This window comes from Ochlerotatus camptorhynchus, unplaced genomic scaffold, assembly GCF_037179485.1.
Source record: "Ochlerotatus camptorhynchus isolate MF236.1 unplaced genomic scaffold, CSIRO-AGI_Acam_v1.1 ptg000457l, whole genome shotgun sequence".
Classification (NCBI taxonomy): Eukaryota; Metazoa; Arthropoda; class Insecta; order Diptera; family Culicidae; genus Ochlerotatus; species Ochlerotatus camptorhynchus.
In genome coordinates this window covers 2,279,799-2,299,153 of record NW_027040943.1, presented here as the reverse complement: position 1 = coordinate 2,299,153, position 19,355 = coordinate 2,279,799, and the positions used below count along the sequence as shown (strand labels likewise).

Sequence of the window (19,355 nt, the reverse complement as noted above, 5' to 3'; positions counted from 1 at the left end):
TTATGGTAGACAGAAAGCTCTATGAATGGTTTTATATTATAGGTCAACTTTAGGTGAAAATATCGCAAATTGATAATCTTTAATTTACAGGCAACCAATTCGCGATAAATTCCACATAAAGTTGATGGATGTTATCTATGAACCTTACCGACTACCATAACCATTACCATTAAAGTTCTCAAATCATAAATGGTTCCAATATAATTCCTTTCCCAAAAATGTATGGAGAAAACAAGAATTTGGAATAGTAATGGTTCTTAACAACCCATTATTTTTAAGGTTTATTTACAAAAAAACCATAATACATAAGGTTAAAACTTTATCACACAAACGTTCAGTTAAAGTTCCATAACAATTTCAGTTGAAGTTTAACAGGGCTTATAAACAATTTTTAACCATTTTCGGTAAGGTCAAGTTATGGTTCGCATTTATGCGGGTATATTGCAGCCTCAAAAAACTCAAGAGGAAATTGCCATTATTACTTGCCATTTCTGACAATGCGTTATCATTTCGTTGACCGTTTGTTGTTTTGCCATTTTGAGATATTTTTTATTCCCTGGTTACTACATTGAGAACTAATGCAGTATTTGGTTTTGTTACAGTTGCCATTCTTGTCTCATAGCAAGGAACCGATTTTAATTGCAAGGTTTCACTGCTGATAGTCTTCGAAGAGTGATAGCACCTTCCAAATGCGCCTCCTCTATCAATGAAAATTGGATTCTTTGGTAAAATATCAAGCAATGACTCTGATATTGACCATGCATCAGAACCCTTCAAACTAGATGAAGGAATGAATAGAAAATTCGGAATTACTTACATAGAACCCATGACCCATTTTTTTTCTTGTTTGGATCCTTGGGAATAATTGAATAATTTATTTATGAAACCGAGTAAGTCACATTTTCATTGAAAACGGCCTTAATAATACATCACTCCTACAAATAAAATATATTATTTGAGTCAAATCCAAATATCTCAAATATATCTCGGTATACTTCTAGAGGGATTAAAGTGTATTTGGTGGTAGATTTTGAATAATTGATGACATTTTGCGTTCACTTGCGCATTTTTTGGAAACTTCATTCAGAAAATCATGTATTATTTTTTCAAATTTTATGTTATATATATTTTTTAGTATTCTAAAAATAACAGCATTAATCTGGAAAAAATTGGATTCACCAGTACCGATCGAGGAAAAATGTTAAATTGTTATTTTGAACGATTGTTCAAAATATAATAGTAAAATCGTAAATTTACGACAAATTTTATAAAATTTCGTGTATCTCAGTTGTTTGAAGACGTGCAGCTTTTATGGGCTCCGCAACTTCCCATTAAATTTTACGTTCCACAACATTGCCCAATACATCAAACCTCTATCTTGCGAAAAACATAAAAAAAATGTATCTCTGCGCCATCTCTGCGGCGAAAACTTGAACTATTTCAATCTACCAAATTGTAGTCCTAATTAATCTAAGAGACTTTACTGAAGCCGTCAATTGGATGCATTCCCAGAGCGTTATTATTTTTTCCTACTAGATTTAATACCTGGCCCACAGTGCAGTGGGTGCTTGAAATATGGCTATTTTTGGACTTGATATGTTGCCAATCGCTAATTTTTTTTTTGGAAAAAAGGCATAACATTGTAGTCATCTAAAACTGTTAGTTTAGGAAATATATATAAAAATGATTATTGAGAATCGCCCATTTCCTTATAAGGTACACCGGGACAAGTTGAAATGGAAGCCCCAACTAGCGGAAGTGAACAATCACTGTGATTATTTTAACTATTTAAAATAAGTAGTTATAAACAGCTTAACGTGCCTCTCAGCTTTGTTTATTTTCATTCGTTATGAAATTTATAACAAATATAACCTAAAATTTTGCACATCACTTGAAAGTTCGATCTTGCAGCGCCAGACCTATTGAATGAAGTTCAGTATTTATTAGGAAATTCACTGCAGATTTCCTAACAAATACTGAACTTCATTCAATGGGTCTTGTCATTTACAAAATCTCTTCCGATGCGCAAATGAAAAAAAAAATCATTAATTTGGCCTTTCGTACCCCTGCAACCGTAGAAATGGTCAACTGAAAAGTTTTATTTAGAATTAGACGATTAGAGTGCTGGATTGAGGATCTGGAGGCTAGAAGCTGCTTTCCTTAGGGGGCCCACATTTTATCTGCTTTCGAAGTTTAAATTTCAAAAGCACGATTGTAGTTTTCTTCCTAACATCTTGATTTGAAAAAATAAAATGAAATTTGTTTTAAAAAAATCAGAAGAAAATTAAATAAAGGCATGAAATCCACATTTTTCTACAAAAAAAAAAAAAAAATGAAAAAAGTAACTACTGTGATCCAGAGTAAAATTGGTTGATTGATTATAGATATCAAGAGACATCTTGATAGCATTTCACTATGAGACTCATATGGTAGCTTTGTCGAGTTTCTCTTTACAAAAAGTTCAATAGCATTAAATATCAGTTTTCATCAGGGTTGTAACGATAGTTGTTTTTAAATTGAAAGTAATAATTTCAATGAATTAAGTGGCAGTCAATTTATCTTTTTAAATAGGGTAATTTGCCAATTGTTATACACCACCCAATTATTGCACAATTTACATTGTTTAAATACTGTACAGGATTTATTCATGACAACGACGTTTACCGGCAATGGTGACATGATAATCATTGATCATTTGCTGAATTATCAAACATGTTTTTACATATTGAAATATTGTAATTAAACATGTTTAAAATAATATTGGCCTTGTACATATGATTTCAGGCAATTTCTTAATTTTTCAGCAAATAATCCTCAGTTGTGAAATAAGCTAAAACGGACTTAAAATTCAATTAACTTAAGTAATCTTTACAGGAAAATGTTGGTTATTATTTTATCTAACGATCAATTCCAATACATTTATCAACAATGTAAAATTTACAGGGAAACATGAATGTTCAATAATAGGATCGTATTTTGGACTCTAGGTCTACGGAACTGTTTGGTAAGAGTTTGAAAATCAGTGAATAGTTAGAAAATAGAAAATTTATTCCGAATTTGTTCAGACTTTTTTAAGTTAATTTGATGGTATAAATTATTTATTTCGTATAATGGTCATTTGAAGGTCAACTGCTCAAAAACTCGGTAAAATTGTATCGACTGCGGTGATCTGAATTAAGTGTGTAAGTATTCTAGTCAATCGAAACAGCGTCCCCATTTTAATGAAAAATTTTCTCGGCGTAATGCACACACATGAAGTGTTTGCTTGTTTACTTTTATTTGCTGCTGGGTTGGCTAGGTTGGCGTATTTGCTATTGCTGCGCTATTCACCATTACCATTATTTTGCTTAAAATGTGTTTTCTCAGTTGTAAACATTTCATCAGATTGAAGCTGAATGACTAAGGCATCGGCAAACATTCAGTAAAGTGTTTCGGTGAGAAAGTTCAGTGACGTTATCGCTATTAATTTTGGCTGCCGAAAACAGTAATAGATTGCTGAAGCCGTCATCGTGAATCGTCTTACGGTTTACTTCTATGAATCTCAAAGAAGAGATAATGAATTTGATACAGAATAGCAGAAAAACTGGATGATTGGTGAACATGAATTAATTTGCTGATATAAAGGTTGTTTTGAATTGGTAGGACTACCTACATATAAGCGAATACGAAATGCATCAAGAAGAGGTGTGTGCACCAGTTCAATCTCAAAGTGCTTTAGCCTTATGAACAAAAAGTACAGACCTCTCAAGCATAGTACTGCCTAATTATATTTGTTGCTGGTTTCCGATCATTTCACACCTCCGTTCTCATTTTCCTCCGGTTTTCCGTTTCCTTTCCGTTTCCCCTTCAACTTGTTGAAGGACCTCTCTCCTTACACCCTAAACCACCTTGTCGGTAGTAGTCACCATGCCATCATCGTCGTTCCCGTCGCCATCGTTGCTGAACGTGGTGGGTCAAATCACGTTCCCCGGCACTTCCGATCTCTGCCCGTGCTACCTCAGCAGCTAACATAGCACAGTTAAGAAATCGAAAAGTCCTCACCGCAAATGATATCATAAAAACGAAACAAGGTGAAGCGGTTTTCAGCCCATGAAGGAACTGAAATTTTCCTTTCGTGCACTATTTTTATTTTTATTTCTTTATTATCACACAGAAATAGGAATAACGGCTGGAAACGAAAACTTTGCCAGGTACAAGATAAGATCTGTTTCGAACAATGAACAATAGAAACACGTTCACTTTCGTTACATTCTGTACGTTTTCGGTTCTACGGGGTGGGAAAAGTGGATTTTTTTTTAAGACCAAAGAAGGAAAAAGCTTTTTTTTGTGTTTTGTTTTTCCATTCAGGTCCTGTGATAGGGCACAGTACATCGTTTGATAGTTCACGCTGTTGGTCGAACGATTTCCGAGAATTATTGTTGGCTAACATGCGAGCTGGACATAAATTTTATACTCTGTCTTCTATGCTCCATTTTGTGATTAAGTATTTTTCTTTTGAGGCAGAACATGAACATGAAGGTAGTGATTGCTTTGGAGGAACTAGGTATCTCATAAAAGAAGTTCATTTGAAATGTTAGAATCATTCATTAGCTACATTTCGTATTTTACAACCATGGTCGTGTTTAAAATAAGGGGAAGTTACTCTTATCGAAAACATTACGAAATTCTACGTGATTTATAAGGTGACTGAATACATATAACGTTTGCTAGATTTATTGTAGAAAAACTAGATTTAGTCAATGATTTCAAAGTGCCAATCCTGTCACCTAGTGGTTAATTGTGTTTCAAGCTGCGTTATTATAATTGTTAACAGCCCAACTTTGAAATATATACGTATTATTTTCTGTAGTTATGGCTAAAACCGTGAGGAATCTTCGCTGGATGGCGTGTTTACCACACATTTTACACTTTGGAGACATGTTCCAAATTGTGCCTCGTGTGCAAGTGTATCAGTTTATACAGTATTACCATGGGGATAATATGTAGTGTTTTGGCTGACCTAGCATCGTGACATTTTGGGAAAAGGATTATAGGTGAAATGGAGTGCCTTTCTTTACCTTTAGTACCTAAGGTTTCAATCCATCTAATAATTCCCAACTGAATCTAATTTATTTTTTGCTTAAATCTAAATTCACCAAAGAAGAATCTACTACAACTTCAACTTTGTATGAAAAAACATGATTTTTTTAAATCTATTTTTAGTTCGCTTTGAAATAAATCTCTTTTTTTTTGTTTTAAACTGTAAAGACAAGGAGTTGGTCATTCCGCAACAACACTTTCGGGGCACATCTGTTATCAGTTTACTAATAAAAAATGAGTGATCCATCGGACATAGGTAACAGAGAGCTGTCCGCGACGAATCACCGGCGTATGCTAATAATTAAAATCTGAATTTAAAGGGGTAACCACAGTCCATATCTTCAAAACTATTAAACAGAGAAAATTTGTATTTTGAACAAAGTTTCATATTTTGAGTAGTTCTAAAACTTTGCTCGAAAAAATATCCTTCTATCTCTTTAGGGGAAATAGTTAGGCTTTTTTTTTTTTATTGTAGGCCCTGATAATTTTTTTCCGTCGATCTTGTTTTCCAATGCTACCGACTCCAGGGAGGCAGCTCCCACACCTGGACCCTACCTATCGACCCATCTACTCAACTTCCTTTGTGGGCTGAAAAACACTTAAAAACGTAGGTCAATCATAGAATAAGTAATTTTTTTCAAATATGAGTAAATGTCATTCATATATGCAGCTATTCCATAGCAAAAGGATATAGTGGTTCTGATCGTAAACATTGGTAGTTTTGTTCTTCGCAAAATATTAGACCCATCTTTTTTTATTTTGTCATTAGTGTGACTTTTCCATGTTAGGGTGACGTTTTAGTGCTACAATTTAAAGATTCAAAATGGCCTTATTAAAAAAAATGTGAATTTATTGCCCATAACACATAGTTATGCAAAGTTGCTTGCAAATCTGAGAAGGTCGAGCCTTAAATTTTAATTTTTTTTATCCTATTTGGTGCATTAGGCGGCCAAATGATGTTCTGTGTACCTTTGGAGTAGGAGCGGAACTGCTATTGTTCTGTTATCCATGTTGTGGAGTTTCAATGCCAGTATGCAATCGACAGGATGTGATTATGGGTATCATAGGAAACATATGGTGAGACCTTTCTATTATTGTTATGTTTAATATTATATATACCAATCACATGATCAGTGTTCGGAAAATCATTCTCAAATATCAATCTTGCGAGAATAAACTCGCGTGCGAATGCGGCAAACAAAATTCACGCTTGAGATTCTCATAGGCGCATAAACTAATGCATGAGATATTAGTTTATGAGTGTTTTTTTTTACGAACACTGCACATGATATATTATTATAATCTCATTGATATAACTCGAAGTGTTTGGTACGGTATGTTCACTGCTCCTTACACTCCTGTAGATGCACGAAATGCACACACTTAGTTTTTTTGCCGAGCTGGGCACCACCGAGCAGCTCGGCATTTTATTTTGCTGGATCTCAGTGAAAAACTTGCAGAGATTCAGCAAAATTTATGTTTGTTAGTTGAGATCTCGGCAAAATTCCAATTTGTTAGCTGAATCTCGGCAAGTTTTTCACTGAGATCCAGCAAAATAAAACGCCGAGCTGCTCGGTGGTGCCCATCTCTACAAAACATCTAAGTGTGCATGGTTGTTTGAATATTTGCATTTAAACTCGAATCAGATCGCAAAATTATGTTTGTGCTAAATAAAACACAGTAGGTCTAGCCGTCTTGATGTTTGTGTCATGTTTCAGATACTCTGCAAAAATTAATATTGGCAAGAAAAATTATAAAGTGTCGTCTAATCTAACGATTTTCCAGGATGCTTTATCGTACTGGCTGCGTTTGCATTAGATTAGAATACATTAGAACCTTACACGTAAATTTACTGGGAACTGAAGTTGATGTTTTTTATTATAGATATATTTTTTTCAAATATTAGGACGTAGCAAATAATCTATATTACCTATTCTTCGAGAAGGACGGACATATGTTTGTCACAGATTTAAATTTGTTTTCTAAAATAGCGTTCATTTTCCGAATCCTGCGGGTAAAACTAATGAGCGGATGTTTTATCATATTTATTATCCATGAGCTTAAGTTTTGTGGAAGCCAGTAATCAAGCCAGAAGAACAAATATTCATTTATTCATATTGAATATTCTATATGCTGCAAAAGTTTTTTTTTAAATGATGATTACAGTATATTAATGATTTTGAATAATTTTCGTAACTATAAAAGTGTACGTAGAATTTAGGCGGTGGGGGAGGTGATTCAGAAAAGTCTACTGTAGTGTTCGAAGGGGAGGGGGCTTAAAATCGAATTTTGGTCTACGGCCCCAAAGATATCGAACGTTGAAGTCCGAGCAAGTGTAGTAAAAGTCTGGTGTATTTCTAGGACTTTCAGGAGTATGTTCAGAGATAATCCCTCCGATCGAAGTTCATTGTTTTGACGTTCATTTCTGTGCATATCATCATTCGATTCCCTAGCCACACTCATCTTCTATAACAGCTTATATAACCCTTTGGTAAAGCAGTTTACTAAACATGAATTTTTGTTACTTGGATTGCTGCCAATTCGAGCGATTCCGATTCCACTTTTAGTCGAATCACGAACTCTGTGATCAGTAGCCATTGAATCAATTCTAGATAGAGCTGGAATTAGGACCTAACAGCTTTTGTAAACGATGTGTTATATCGATGATTTCTAGAAATTCAAGGCTCACCTACGCAAACCAACATCCTCATCAGGTAGGGAAAGACTTCCCCTATCCGATGGTCTGCGTGGGCGTCCTTTGAGTTCCTAAAAATCTTCGATAGCAGTCATTGTTTACAAAAGCTGTTACGCCCCAATTCCAGCTCTATCTAGAATTGTCATACTCCAATATCACTCTTTTAGAAAATGGCTTAAGCTCATCCGGTCCCATTAATTCTATTGACATTTTAGGATGACTACTTGAAGTATTTAATGATTTATCATAATTTCCAAACATTTTATCAAAATAATTATTTTGTGAGACCATCATTTGGAATGAGAATAATTGTATCCTCCTCTACTAGATGGTATCATCAGCCCGGAAGTATTTTTTCATTGAGCCCTCTCAGTATAGTGTCGTACAAATTAGTCTATCAACACAGAGTCACCACCATAGGTTTAAGCGTGCGACCTCTATCTTAATGAAATTCTATAATTAATACTTTTAATTAGTAATGAAAAGTCTTATTTCCTCCTGCGAGCCTGTGCTTATGTATTATGAGTTTTTGCAAGATTTTTATGCACGTTCACTCACTGACTCTCCCCCGCTCTACCCAGCTATCTTCTTTCATCCACCCAACCGCAATTCACTGCCAACAGTGCTAATTACCAGCGGCAAAAGCTTTTCAGGACTGTGACTTTTTTGTTTCATTTTTTTTCTCCAACATCCATTCGCGTTCGTTGGGAGCAAGCATGGTGTGTTCGAGCACTCGGTGTTGGAAGGTACAAAGGCTCTCCTCGCATTGGCGGCTGTCGCGCGGTCGCCGGAAATTTAATTAAACGCTTTATATTTCTTGCTCTTTTCCATTCATAAATATTAATAAATACAACAAAACATGATTCCGTAGTTTTTTTTTTCTTTTTCTCTTTTACTCCTCCCGTCCAGGCAACCTGTCGCCTCTTTCCTATGTGCGTTTCCGGAATTTTGTAGCATTTTTTCGATGCCTCTGAGCTTGAGTTGGTAGGCAAAGGTTCAGGACTGTCACGACCTTTGCGGTTTGGCGCCTTTGGTTGGACTTGGACTGCAGTTGTGAATCGGGTGTGCAATTTCCATTCGCAACTTCAAACGCGATCAAAATCTGTGTACTCGCTGTTTGTTGTTTATGGTGAGAAGCCGGCGAAAGCTAATTAGAGCACAGAGAAGCAGCGTAATTAGTCGATTAAATCTGGCTGGAAGAGGCACTCTGCACCGGACTTGGTTGATAAATTTCAAGTTGAAGATGCTTATCTCGATTAGTAAAATAATATGTGTTTTACTTAAACATTTACCCAATGTTCTTGTTCTATTATTTTTGTCAATTTTTAAGTGATTATAAAAATTGGACAAGGACATTTTGAGATATTTAGGTTTTTAGGATTTTTTAATTATAAACTAAGAACATTTTTTCGTACATTTTTCCCAGAAATGCAATATTTTTTCTATAACTTCTCTACACGCAAATCAAACATTCATTACATTGAATGCTAGTGGCATGTCCTATCATCCACGGCAACGAGTACCACAGAGAATGATTTCAGTTCACCTTGCAGACAATGCAATGATTTTTTTTCAGCGAACTTTATAGAAATTCAGTGAGCTTCATAAAACTCTATGGAGATGCTAGCTTGAAATCTAATATAAATTCTAGGAAAACTTCGTAAAAGTGGGGAACATGTTCAAGTTTTGGAAATTTCAATTAAGTTAATGAAACTATGTTTTATTGTAGGAAACTCTCTTAACATTCATGACCTTCTTTTGTCTTTAGCACTTCTTAAAAAATAGAATAGTTTAGGGAATTGCAAAGATTTTTTTTATAGAACTTATGTATGTTTGTATGTATGTATGTATGTATCAGAAAATAAACTAAAGTCTTAAAAGTTTGGAAAGCTTCATAGAAGGGCAACGAATTGATAGTAGTTCAGAAATCTTTGTACAAGTGGAGCAAATTAAATAGAAAATCGAGGAACTTCGCAATACTTCTTTGCTTAGCAAGGAATTATGTAGAAGTTCAAGGATATTGCCCTGTAGATGGGCAGCATCACGCCCGAAACCGGTAGACAAAAATATAATTTTTAATCTGTTTTAACATTACGATAGGTGCTGTGTCTTGTCTCGTGTCGTGTAGTTTTACGTTAGCACAAACTACAACAAAAAAGTGAATTTCAATGAACTTCATAGAAGCTCGACTTTCGTGGTATCCAGGGAGTTTTGATGATGAGAATATTGTACAAATTCAAGATGACTTTCTAAGATCTGGGTCAAAACAGTTAATGAGACATCATAGAAAAAATTCAATTCCCTGACAATGGTTTTTCTTGGTTTGCTTGCGAATTTCCTCCACCTGATTTATTCATAAGTTATGATTTTTAAAAGTACGAAAACTTCATCTAAATTATTCCAAAAAATTACCACCCCGATTTCTTTTAAAGTATTTTTTGTTCATATAACTATATAATATACCTGTGCGCAACATTTCATAAAATTTTGAAACCCTTTGGCCCATGTTGTCCGGTATTATAAAAAAACCCCAAATATCGATATAGATTGTAAAACAGTTTTTTCAACCCCGGTCTTACTATGGATCTTAAAATAGCTAGACCCTTCCAAAACTTCAATCGCAACAATTCTAACCTTTTTCGTGAAGTTTGCACAACAAGGCATTTTCACTCATGTATTACCGTGCTCGCGCTGATGATCAAAATCGCATAATATTGTCCGATCAACCAACGAAAACTTTCTCTCAGGGCCTCTTGATAGTTTTCTTTTTTTCTGTTCCAACTCTCCTCTCATTTTTCTACCTTCTTTTTCTGTCAGCAAACTTCGGAAGCAGAACCACTGCATTTTTTAGGCCAGGCGTTGTGACATCTACTAGATTATACCAAAACGCCACCATACCAGTCAGTGGGCACCTGGCCCGAAGTTGATGCAGTAGAGAGATGTGTGCCCTAATTAATCTTCAAGGTGAAGCTGCAGCATTACTACCTACAGGTTTCCCACGAAGAACGCGTGAACCATTGAGTTCTACCCACCGCTTTTTCTCGGCGGCTTTCCAAGATACTACTATTACTACTGCGGTCATTTACTCATTACATTTTTGTCTTTCTCGTGCACTTATTTTTTTAATTGGAGTGTTACTGAATAGCAAATTTATATTTCATAATTAAGCGTCGTTGACTCATGTCACAAGTCATTAGAATTATATAACAGTTTATTTATTAAAATTGTACAAAGCTGTTTGCAGAAAGATGGATAAATCTGAGTTGATAATTTAATATTTTAAATTTAATAATGTTTTGTATAGTAAACTCATTAATGTCATGTATAGTAAACTTAATAATGCATCATCAGAAACTTAAATCATAGCTTTCCGCAGCACTCGAGGATAGATGGATGTTTGTGGCTTAATTTGTTCCCCACCCTTGAGAGTCTCCACCCGAAAAAAAAAACTACAGCCTCTTGGTCGTCGAAAGTTGGAAAAGAATTATAATTATTCTATAATGAAAGCGGAAGTCGCCGCGTAGGGAAAAAACTTTTGGAATTGGTTTTTCTGCCTCCTACTTGGCTTGTAGGGTACGGGGTGCAGGTCTAGAGGTCGGATCACGCGAAACACACGACGACAACCGTGGCATGACGTGGCCTCAGAGGTTGTGTGGGGCCACGTTATCAAGATGGCTGCGCGGCAAATCGGAAAGTGGAAGTTATGAATAATCACATGGCAAACTGTAGAGTGGTGGAAAAAAAAAGTTAAGAAGGGAACTGAAGAATTAGAGGAAGGAAAAAACACCAGTGAAAGCTTAATGTATTTCTAACCCATAAAGGAAGTGGTAATTAATCAACAACAACTTCGTATACGCCTGGGCCGGCGTTTGGTATGTCTCTGGTATGAGGCAGCGGAAAAGGTACTCTTTCCTGCCACTACCGGAGGAAGACGGCGGGAAAACGGCCGGAATTGGCTCGGAAATGTTGGAGCGCGAAGGCGTAAATAAAGGTCATGTTTCTTTATGCAAAATTATTGATTTTCTGACAGCAGCACTGTTTCCACTTGCTACCACAACTTCTCGTACAATTGGTTCAGGAAAGTCGTATTTGACACCTCACCCATGTCACGAAACGTCGGAAGAAGTGTACCCTCGAATTTCCTTGAACTGTTTTGAACGGCGATGGATTGGATTCTCATTATGGAGTGATTTTAGTTTTTTTTTAGTTTATTGTTTGGTGAATCGAATGGTTGTTTTTTGAATGACAATAAGGAAATGGTGTAAAACGCACCAGTAAGGTAATGTCACCATGGTATTGCGTATAAAAATACATATTAATCAACTTTTACCTGTCGATTAAAGGTAAGTATTTAAGGGTTTGATGCTATTCTTTGTTAAAAATAGACAATATTTGAACTAAAAATAATATATATATAGGTTAAATGGCTCTAATGTTGGCCTAATGATCTAAGTTTGTGCCCATCGCTAAAAAGCTGCTATTTATCAATTTTATCTAGATGGACGCGTCATTAGGACGGTACTAATTGATATTTTTGGTCGCTATTGAAAATGTAATCGAATGCTGAATTTATGTATGGTCCCAAATTAGGGGCAATCAGGCCGACAATACATCCATTTCCCCTATAGAAAATATAGTTCATGTCAGTGAATTACAATAGTAAAAGTTTACATATGCAAAAATATGAGCATTGATATACGACATTATTCGCAGCATGCCCCGTAACGTGAGTAGATCACCTTTTCGTGGTACGTTACGGGATGTAAGATCTACCACCGATTCCTAGTTCTGACTACTTCACTGGATATACTACAATAGATCAAATTACTGGTCGCAGTGGTGCTAGGTCCCGAACAGAGGAAAAAAAATGTCAAGCATCAGCAGTGAGAAAACAGAATGATTATCGATCACAAATTTATTACAATTTTGAGATAACTGTGGGGTATTGTGCACCGTATCGTTTTGTAACACCTAAACAGCCGTTGGAATTTGAATTGCTCTTATGATTACCCCACGTTCAGCTCAGAATTTTATTGGTAATTCTGTTTTCTCATAGATCATGAAACTGGCAACACAGCAAGTTGATCCATGTATCATTTATTGAGAATTTTCATATTTTAGCCTTTAAAATGGAAGAATTTTCATAGGCTGAAAAAATCCATTGAAAAATCTTACATCGAGATGCCTTGAAAAAAAAAACTTTTTTTTAAATATTTTTACAGGTAAATTTTTATGTTAGAAACGTATCAAAATCTTTAATACTGCCTGTTGATTACAGTAAAAATTTAATCAAAATGTCTTTTTTTACAAAATATATTACCCCGGAAATATATTACCATTTCCCCGTACCCTCAGCAGTGAATACTATTTTGAGAAGATTTATTGTAAAATCATTTTCTCGATGTTGCATATTTTCATCTCTATGTTTCAGGTATCAAGAAACTTCATCGGACTAAAAAATGCCCTGAAATAGAATGTATATTGCAGTGACCGATCATTTAATTAGGGGTCTCGTATCACCCCACGTTCCTCTATATCTTGACATGGACCAGCAATAACGTTGCTTACCTGAACTAGCTAGTCGACTGCTGGTGGGACCAAACATCTGATATGGATCTGAAAAATACGAAGAAAATTATGTTGAATGTAACATTATAAAATTAATTAGATAAGTAAAATCAGATTAGCAAAACATCACGAGTAGACGAGGCACTATAGCATTTGAAAAGTTAGTTACATATGTTGTTCTGTGCTCTGGGTGACTGAGAAATGAGTTAAAATATTTCGTATTTTTTTTTAGTAAAACTTACGCAGTTTGTGGCCTAGTAAATAAAGGCACGATATTACCAAGCCGGAGGTGCAAAGTTCAATTACTGAACTGGTCTAGGAAATCTTTCGAGTTGGAAATTTTCTTGACGTCCCTGTACTTGCCACAGAATATACAAATTCATGCATATGTTGGCATAGAAAGGTATCAATTAATAACTGTGGGAATACTTCAAGAACACTATGTTTAGAGTAGGCAAAATTCTCGCGTAAGAAACGTAAAAATCCAGGAATTGTTTTAGATACGTTTGTTTATTATAGTGATTTTTATCCACTAGTTGCTTGAGGAAAGGACTTAGTGAAGTCTTTGAAAGTGCTGAACTATTCTTGGACTACCCAAGCAACCAACAAGTCCGCTAATCGCTATTTTTGCAATAAAATACTGATGTACAGCTGATAAAAACTTTGAAAGTCCTAAATCCACCTTATATTGCAAAAAGGATGATTACACACCAAATTCTGATATTTCCTTCCAGCAAAACGGCTTACTGATAAAGGTTCAGCAAAATTATAATTACTGAAATTCAGCAATCAGATTAGTTATTACTGAACACCCAGTAAATTAAAATTATTGCAGGAAACCAGTAAAATTGAAGTGTCAAATGAACGTGCCATCTTTTTCGGATTATTTGTCTATTGTTAAACAAGACGGGAAAAGAAGTCAGTGTTTCTGCTGTTAGAGGTTGTTTTCTCCTTGTTTTTTTCTTTGATAATTACTGCGGTAAGATATGGAAATGGTGACGAAACATTGTACTTAATGCCACAATATTTATTCCTAGGTTGTTCAAAACATTCATCAAGATGTTCCCGGAAAATTTTAGAACCAATCAAGGCTTATGGAGATGGCTAAAGTTCTTTATATTTTGTTTTCAATCCTTAATCGAACTTTGAAAGTTTCAGATTTGGCAGTTTGGAAATACATTTTAATAAATATTTCCTTATTTTAAACATGAGTAGCTCTTCCGAGTTTTATGTTGTAGTTATTGTTGGCACCTCTCTTTTTGCCGTGAGTTATTTGTAAGAAATTTGACTAATATTCTAAATTGAAGCTTATTTTTAAACTAATTATATGGATGCAGGTTGAAAGACATAAGCTTGAAAAAGCATTTCAATCAAACTTAGACGCAATCAGAGCAATCCAACTGAAATGCTCAACAGTAATTTCTCTTATCTAACTCGAGTATAATATTTTATAATTTATTAGGATATCTATTTCATTTCTTCTTCATAGCATTCTTATTCTATGGCTGAATTACGTCCTTACTGGGACTTTATGTCAGCTCTCAACTTAGTGTTTCTTGAGCACTTCTACAGTTGTTAATTGAGAACTTTCTAAGTCTGTACCATTTTTGCAATAGTATTAAGTTGTTTGCAGCGTCAAGTTTACTCGATCCTTATGGGAAATAACATTGCGGTGGTGCGCTAGACGTGACTGTTCGTTTCAACAATCACAGGCTACGTGGAATTTCGTACAAAGACGTGTTTGAACAAATATTTCTAATGCATGATTTTAAAGAACATATGCAAAAACATATAAATTAAAAAACGATAAACAATAAGCGGATACTTTCTTCGGTAATTTTGTTTGAGTAAAATTTTCTATCTTTTAGCTGTATTAAATCGATTACAGATGGGCTGCACGAGCACAATTTAAAATGATAGGCTTCTGAATTTTTGGCTGCTGGCTCATAAAAAAATGTTTGTGCAGTACGTCGTTTATATGTGCACCTACCTAACCGGCGATACACACATTCACATCAACAAGCAGATAAAAATGATACCAATGATAAACAATAAATAAACATATCAATAGTTTCACTGCCTCTTTCATGGCAGGATGGCAAAGCAATCGGTGATAATACGTAATACAACTTAGGGATCCCACCCATTCATTTTCAAACATTTCAAACTGAACATTGCATTAGGTCCTAAGTAACATTGACAGATTCTCTTCGTCGACTTTCTCTTTGTATCCCCACGGCCATGTTAAAACATTCCCAGGTATTTTCAGCACACAGATCGATAAAAGAAGCTTATATCTAGCATGTAACACGACAAACACAACAAGAAATGGTTCTGTGCTCAAGTTATTAACGAAAGAGAAAGTCGACGAAGAGAATCGATCAATGTTACTTAGGACCTAATGCAATATTCAGCTTGATTTATCGGTTATCGGTATAGCATTAAAACTTATTTGATTGAGTGGATAAGAAGTTGGAGCTATTTTTGAAAATCGACTTTAAATCAAAAAAAAAAAACACATTTTATTGAAATTTAAAGCTCGAACTTTATTGAAATTTTGCTTATTTGTATTTATAATAAAGTATTACATATGCCGCTAGATTAACCAAAATCCGTCCACTACGAAAAAAGTTTAAAAACGAGTGTTTTACTAAAATTACACGAACTTCATACCAGCTCTGCCAATAAAGTCCAAAACTATACCGATAAATCAATAAATAGTTGTTCAACTACCAGCCAACATTTCATAAATCTATCGATTCAAAGTTTTTCTAGAAAATATCTATCCAAGTGTCGCTCATTTTGAAAAAAAAAAAAATATCAGTTTCATATATCATCTGAAAGAGCTTCGTTTTCTGAGCACAACGATATTTTTTTTTTGAACACATACACTTTCATCTCGAGTTTTAAATCAAGATTTAATGCAAAATATTAATTTTACTGCTTAACATTAAAGTAACACACTGATAACTCGCTCCCATCCAAAGATCCACCGGGGGCGCTATGATGGCGATGAAATTTTAATTTAAAAAAATATCAGTTTTTATATATCAGCTGAAAGAGCATCGCCTTCTGAGGAACGGTATTTTTTTGAACCCATACTCTTTCATCTCGATTTTTAAATCAAAATTTAATACAAAAATTTAACTTTACTGTTTGACGCTAAACTAACAAACTAATAGCTCACTCCCATACACAGACACACCGAGGGGCGCTAAGATGGAGATTTTTTGCAAATGGAAGCGCATTTATTTAGTATAATAGTTCCAGTGTACCAAAATTGATGAAATTTTGGATTTAGAATCCATTTTTAATGCGGAATACGAATAAGCATTTACCTCGATATCCTTAAAGATCCCAATTGAAAAAAATCTCATATATGTGCATTACATCTCAAGTGACCGAGCAATTGTGTCAACCTTCTCCGATTGGATACAAAATAGGTGGATCTACTCATTTAGGCCAAAATTAAAAAGTCCAAAGTAATTTATAAGTAATTTATTTATTTGTATCCTCTTATAAACAGGAAATCCAAACTTTGCCTGACGAATAAACTTCTAATATTTAAACAAGTTTTTAGACCGGCCATGTTTTACGCTTTGCCAATATGGTCTAGTTGTTGCACTACCAGGAAAAAAGCACTTCAAAGGATTCAGAACAAAGTTCTGAAGATGATTTTGAAGTTGCCTCCCTGGTACAGTACTACTGAGGTACATAGAATTTCGAATGTTGAGACTTTAGAACAAATGTCCAACAAAATAATCGTTGCAATCCTCAATTGCAACGATTTATTCCCTCTATACTTAGATAAGATTTAGTTTTAGTTTTTAGTTTTAAGATATCAATTGTTATACTGACATGCAGGTTTAAAAAAAAACCTGTTTAAAATACTGAATTGCCAAGACAGGAACAATGTAAAAATACTTAGATATATATCATAACAATTAAGGCTGGTAAGATACTGTAGTAACTGGAGCACCTAGGTTAAAATGAAATGTAATTTATTTTGAATTTGAAACAAATAAAGAGTTAAAAAAAAACAAAAAAAAAACAAGCAGATACAAATGATACCAATGATAAACAATAAATAAACATATCGATAGTTTCACTGCCTCTTTCATGGCAGGACGGCAAAGCAATCGGTGTTTTTTAATTTTATATCCGTAATACAACGTAGGGATCCCGCCCATTCATTTTCAAACATTTATTGGTTATCGGTATACCGTTATAACCGTAATACAACGAAGGGATCCCGCCCATTCATTTCCAAACATTTATCGGTATATTTATCGGTAATACAACTTATTTGATTGGGTAAGAAGTTAGAGCTATTTTAGAAAATCGACTTGTTTTTTTCAAAAAAACTCATTTTATTGAAATACAATGCCCAAACTTTATTGAAATTTTGCATATTTAAATTTATAATAAAGTATAATGGCATATGGAATGCCATTAGATTTACCAAAATCCGTCCAATACGAAAAAAGTTGAAAAACGAGTGTTTTACTAAAATAACTCAAATTTCATACCAGCTCTGCCACTAAAGTCCAAAACTATACCGATAAATCAATAAATAGTTGTTCAAATACCAATCAGCCCCGTAACGTGGGTAGATCACCTTTTCGTGGTACGTTACGGGATGTAAGATCTACCACCGATTCCTAGTCCTGACTACTTCAAACTAGGGGAATAGCATTTTTCAGTAATCCAAGGAACACATCTTAGTCCTTGTTACTTTTTATTTTTATGTCTTGTTGATAGTGACAAGACTCGGCTTTGTCAACCGAGGATGATCTTGAAACAAGGCAAAAAAGGAGTTAGTTGTCTTCATCTATGTGATTCCTAATGTTCTATTCGTTGTTCCCTAGTTTGAAGTGGTTAAGACTAGGGTTCTGATGCATGGTCATTATCGGTGTCATTCCTTAATTTTGTTGCTAAGGAATCCAATTTTGTCTGACAAAGGTGCGCGCCTTTGGAGGGTGCTTCAACACTCCGAAGGGTATAAATAGCGGGACCTTTCAATTAGAGTCAGATCCTTGCGATAAATGCAAGAGTTGCAACTGTAAAAAAAATCGAATAATACTTCATCATTTCTCAATAGTGATGATACGACATGCACTAAACTAAGGACACGGGATATACTACAATGGATCAATTTACTGGTCGCAGTAGTGTTAGGTCCCACAGGAAAAAAAAAAACTTCCAGCCAACATTTCATAGATCTATCGCTTCAAAGTGTTTCAAGAAAATATCTATTCAGGTTTTCGTTCAATTTTTAGATACACTGTATGTCGTATTTTGATATGCAATTTTGATGATTTAATGTCATGATACACCTTAAAAAGGGGTTTCTAATAATTGCGGTTTTATTTTGAAAAAAATATCAGTTTTATACATCATCTGAAAGAGCTTTGTTTTCTGAGCACAACGATATTTTTTTGAACCCATACACATTCATCTCGAGCTTTAAATCAAGATTTAATGCAAAATATTAACTTCATTGCTTGACACTAAACTAACAAACTAATAGCTCGCTCTCATATAAAGACCTACCGAGTGGCGCTAAGATGGAGATGGAATTTAAATTTAAAAGAAAAAATATCATTTTTTATATGTACATCACTAGCTGAGTGTGACCGGCCTTGCTCGCGATTCAATATTAGCTTGAGATCATGCACTGATTTAAAAAAGCATACTACATTGTACGTAGCCCCCCTGTTATCTAAGGGGCTACTTCAATTTAACTTCACTGTTTGACGCTAAACTAACAAACTAATAGCTCACTCCCATACACAGACACACCGAGGGGCGCTAAGATGGAGATTATTGCAAATGTAAGCGCACTTATTTAGTATAATAGTTGCGGTGTACCAAAATTGATGAAATTTTGGATTTAGAATCCATTTTTAATGCAGAATACGAATATGCATTTACCTCGATATCCTTAAAGATCCCAATTGAAAAAAAAAAACGTAGAAAAATCTCATATGTGCATTCCATCTCAAGTGACCGA

The 19,355-nt window shown here is 34.7% G+C and overlaps 1 protein-coding gene across 7 annotated transcripts in view; it reads right to left on the bottom strand.

Moving 5' to 3' along the window:
- Ets65A (DNA-binding protein D-ETS-3) overlaps positions 1-19,355 on the bottom strand; it is a 184,041-nt gene that overhangs the window by 35,276 nt on the left and 129,410 nt on the right. For all 7 annotated transcript variants that reach the window (XM_065235039.1, XM_065235038.1, XM_065235040.1 and 4 more), the window contains one exon: positions 13,343-13,390. In XM_065235039.1, the coding sequence (XP_065091111.1) occupies positions 13,343-13,390 (48 nt within the window). The remainder of the gene's footprint in view (positions 1-13,342; positions 13,391-19,355) is intronic.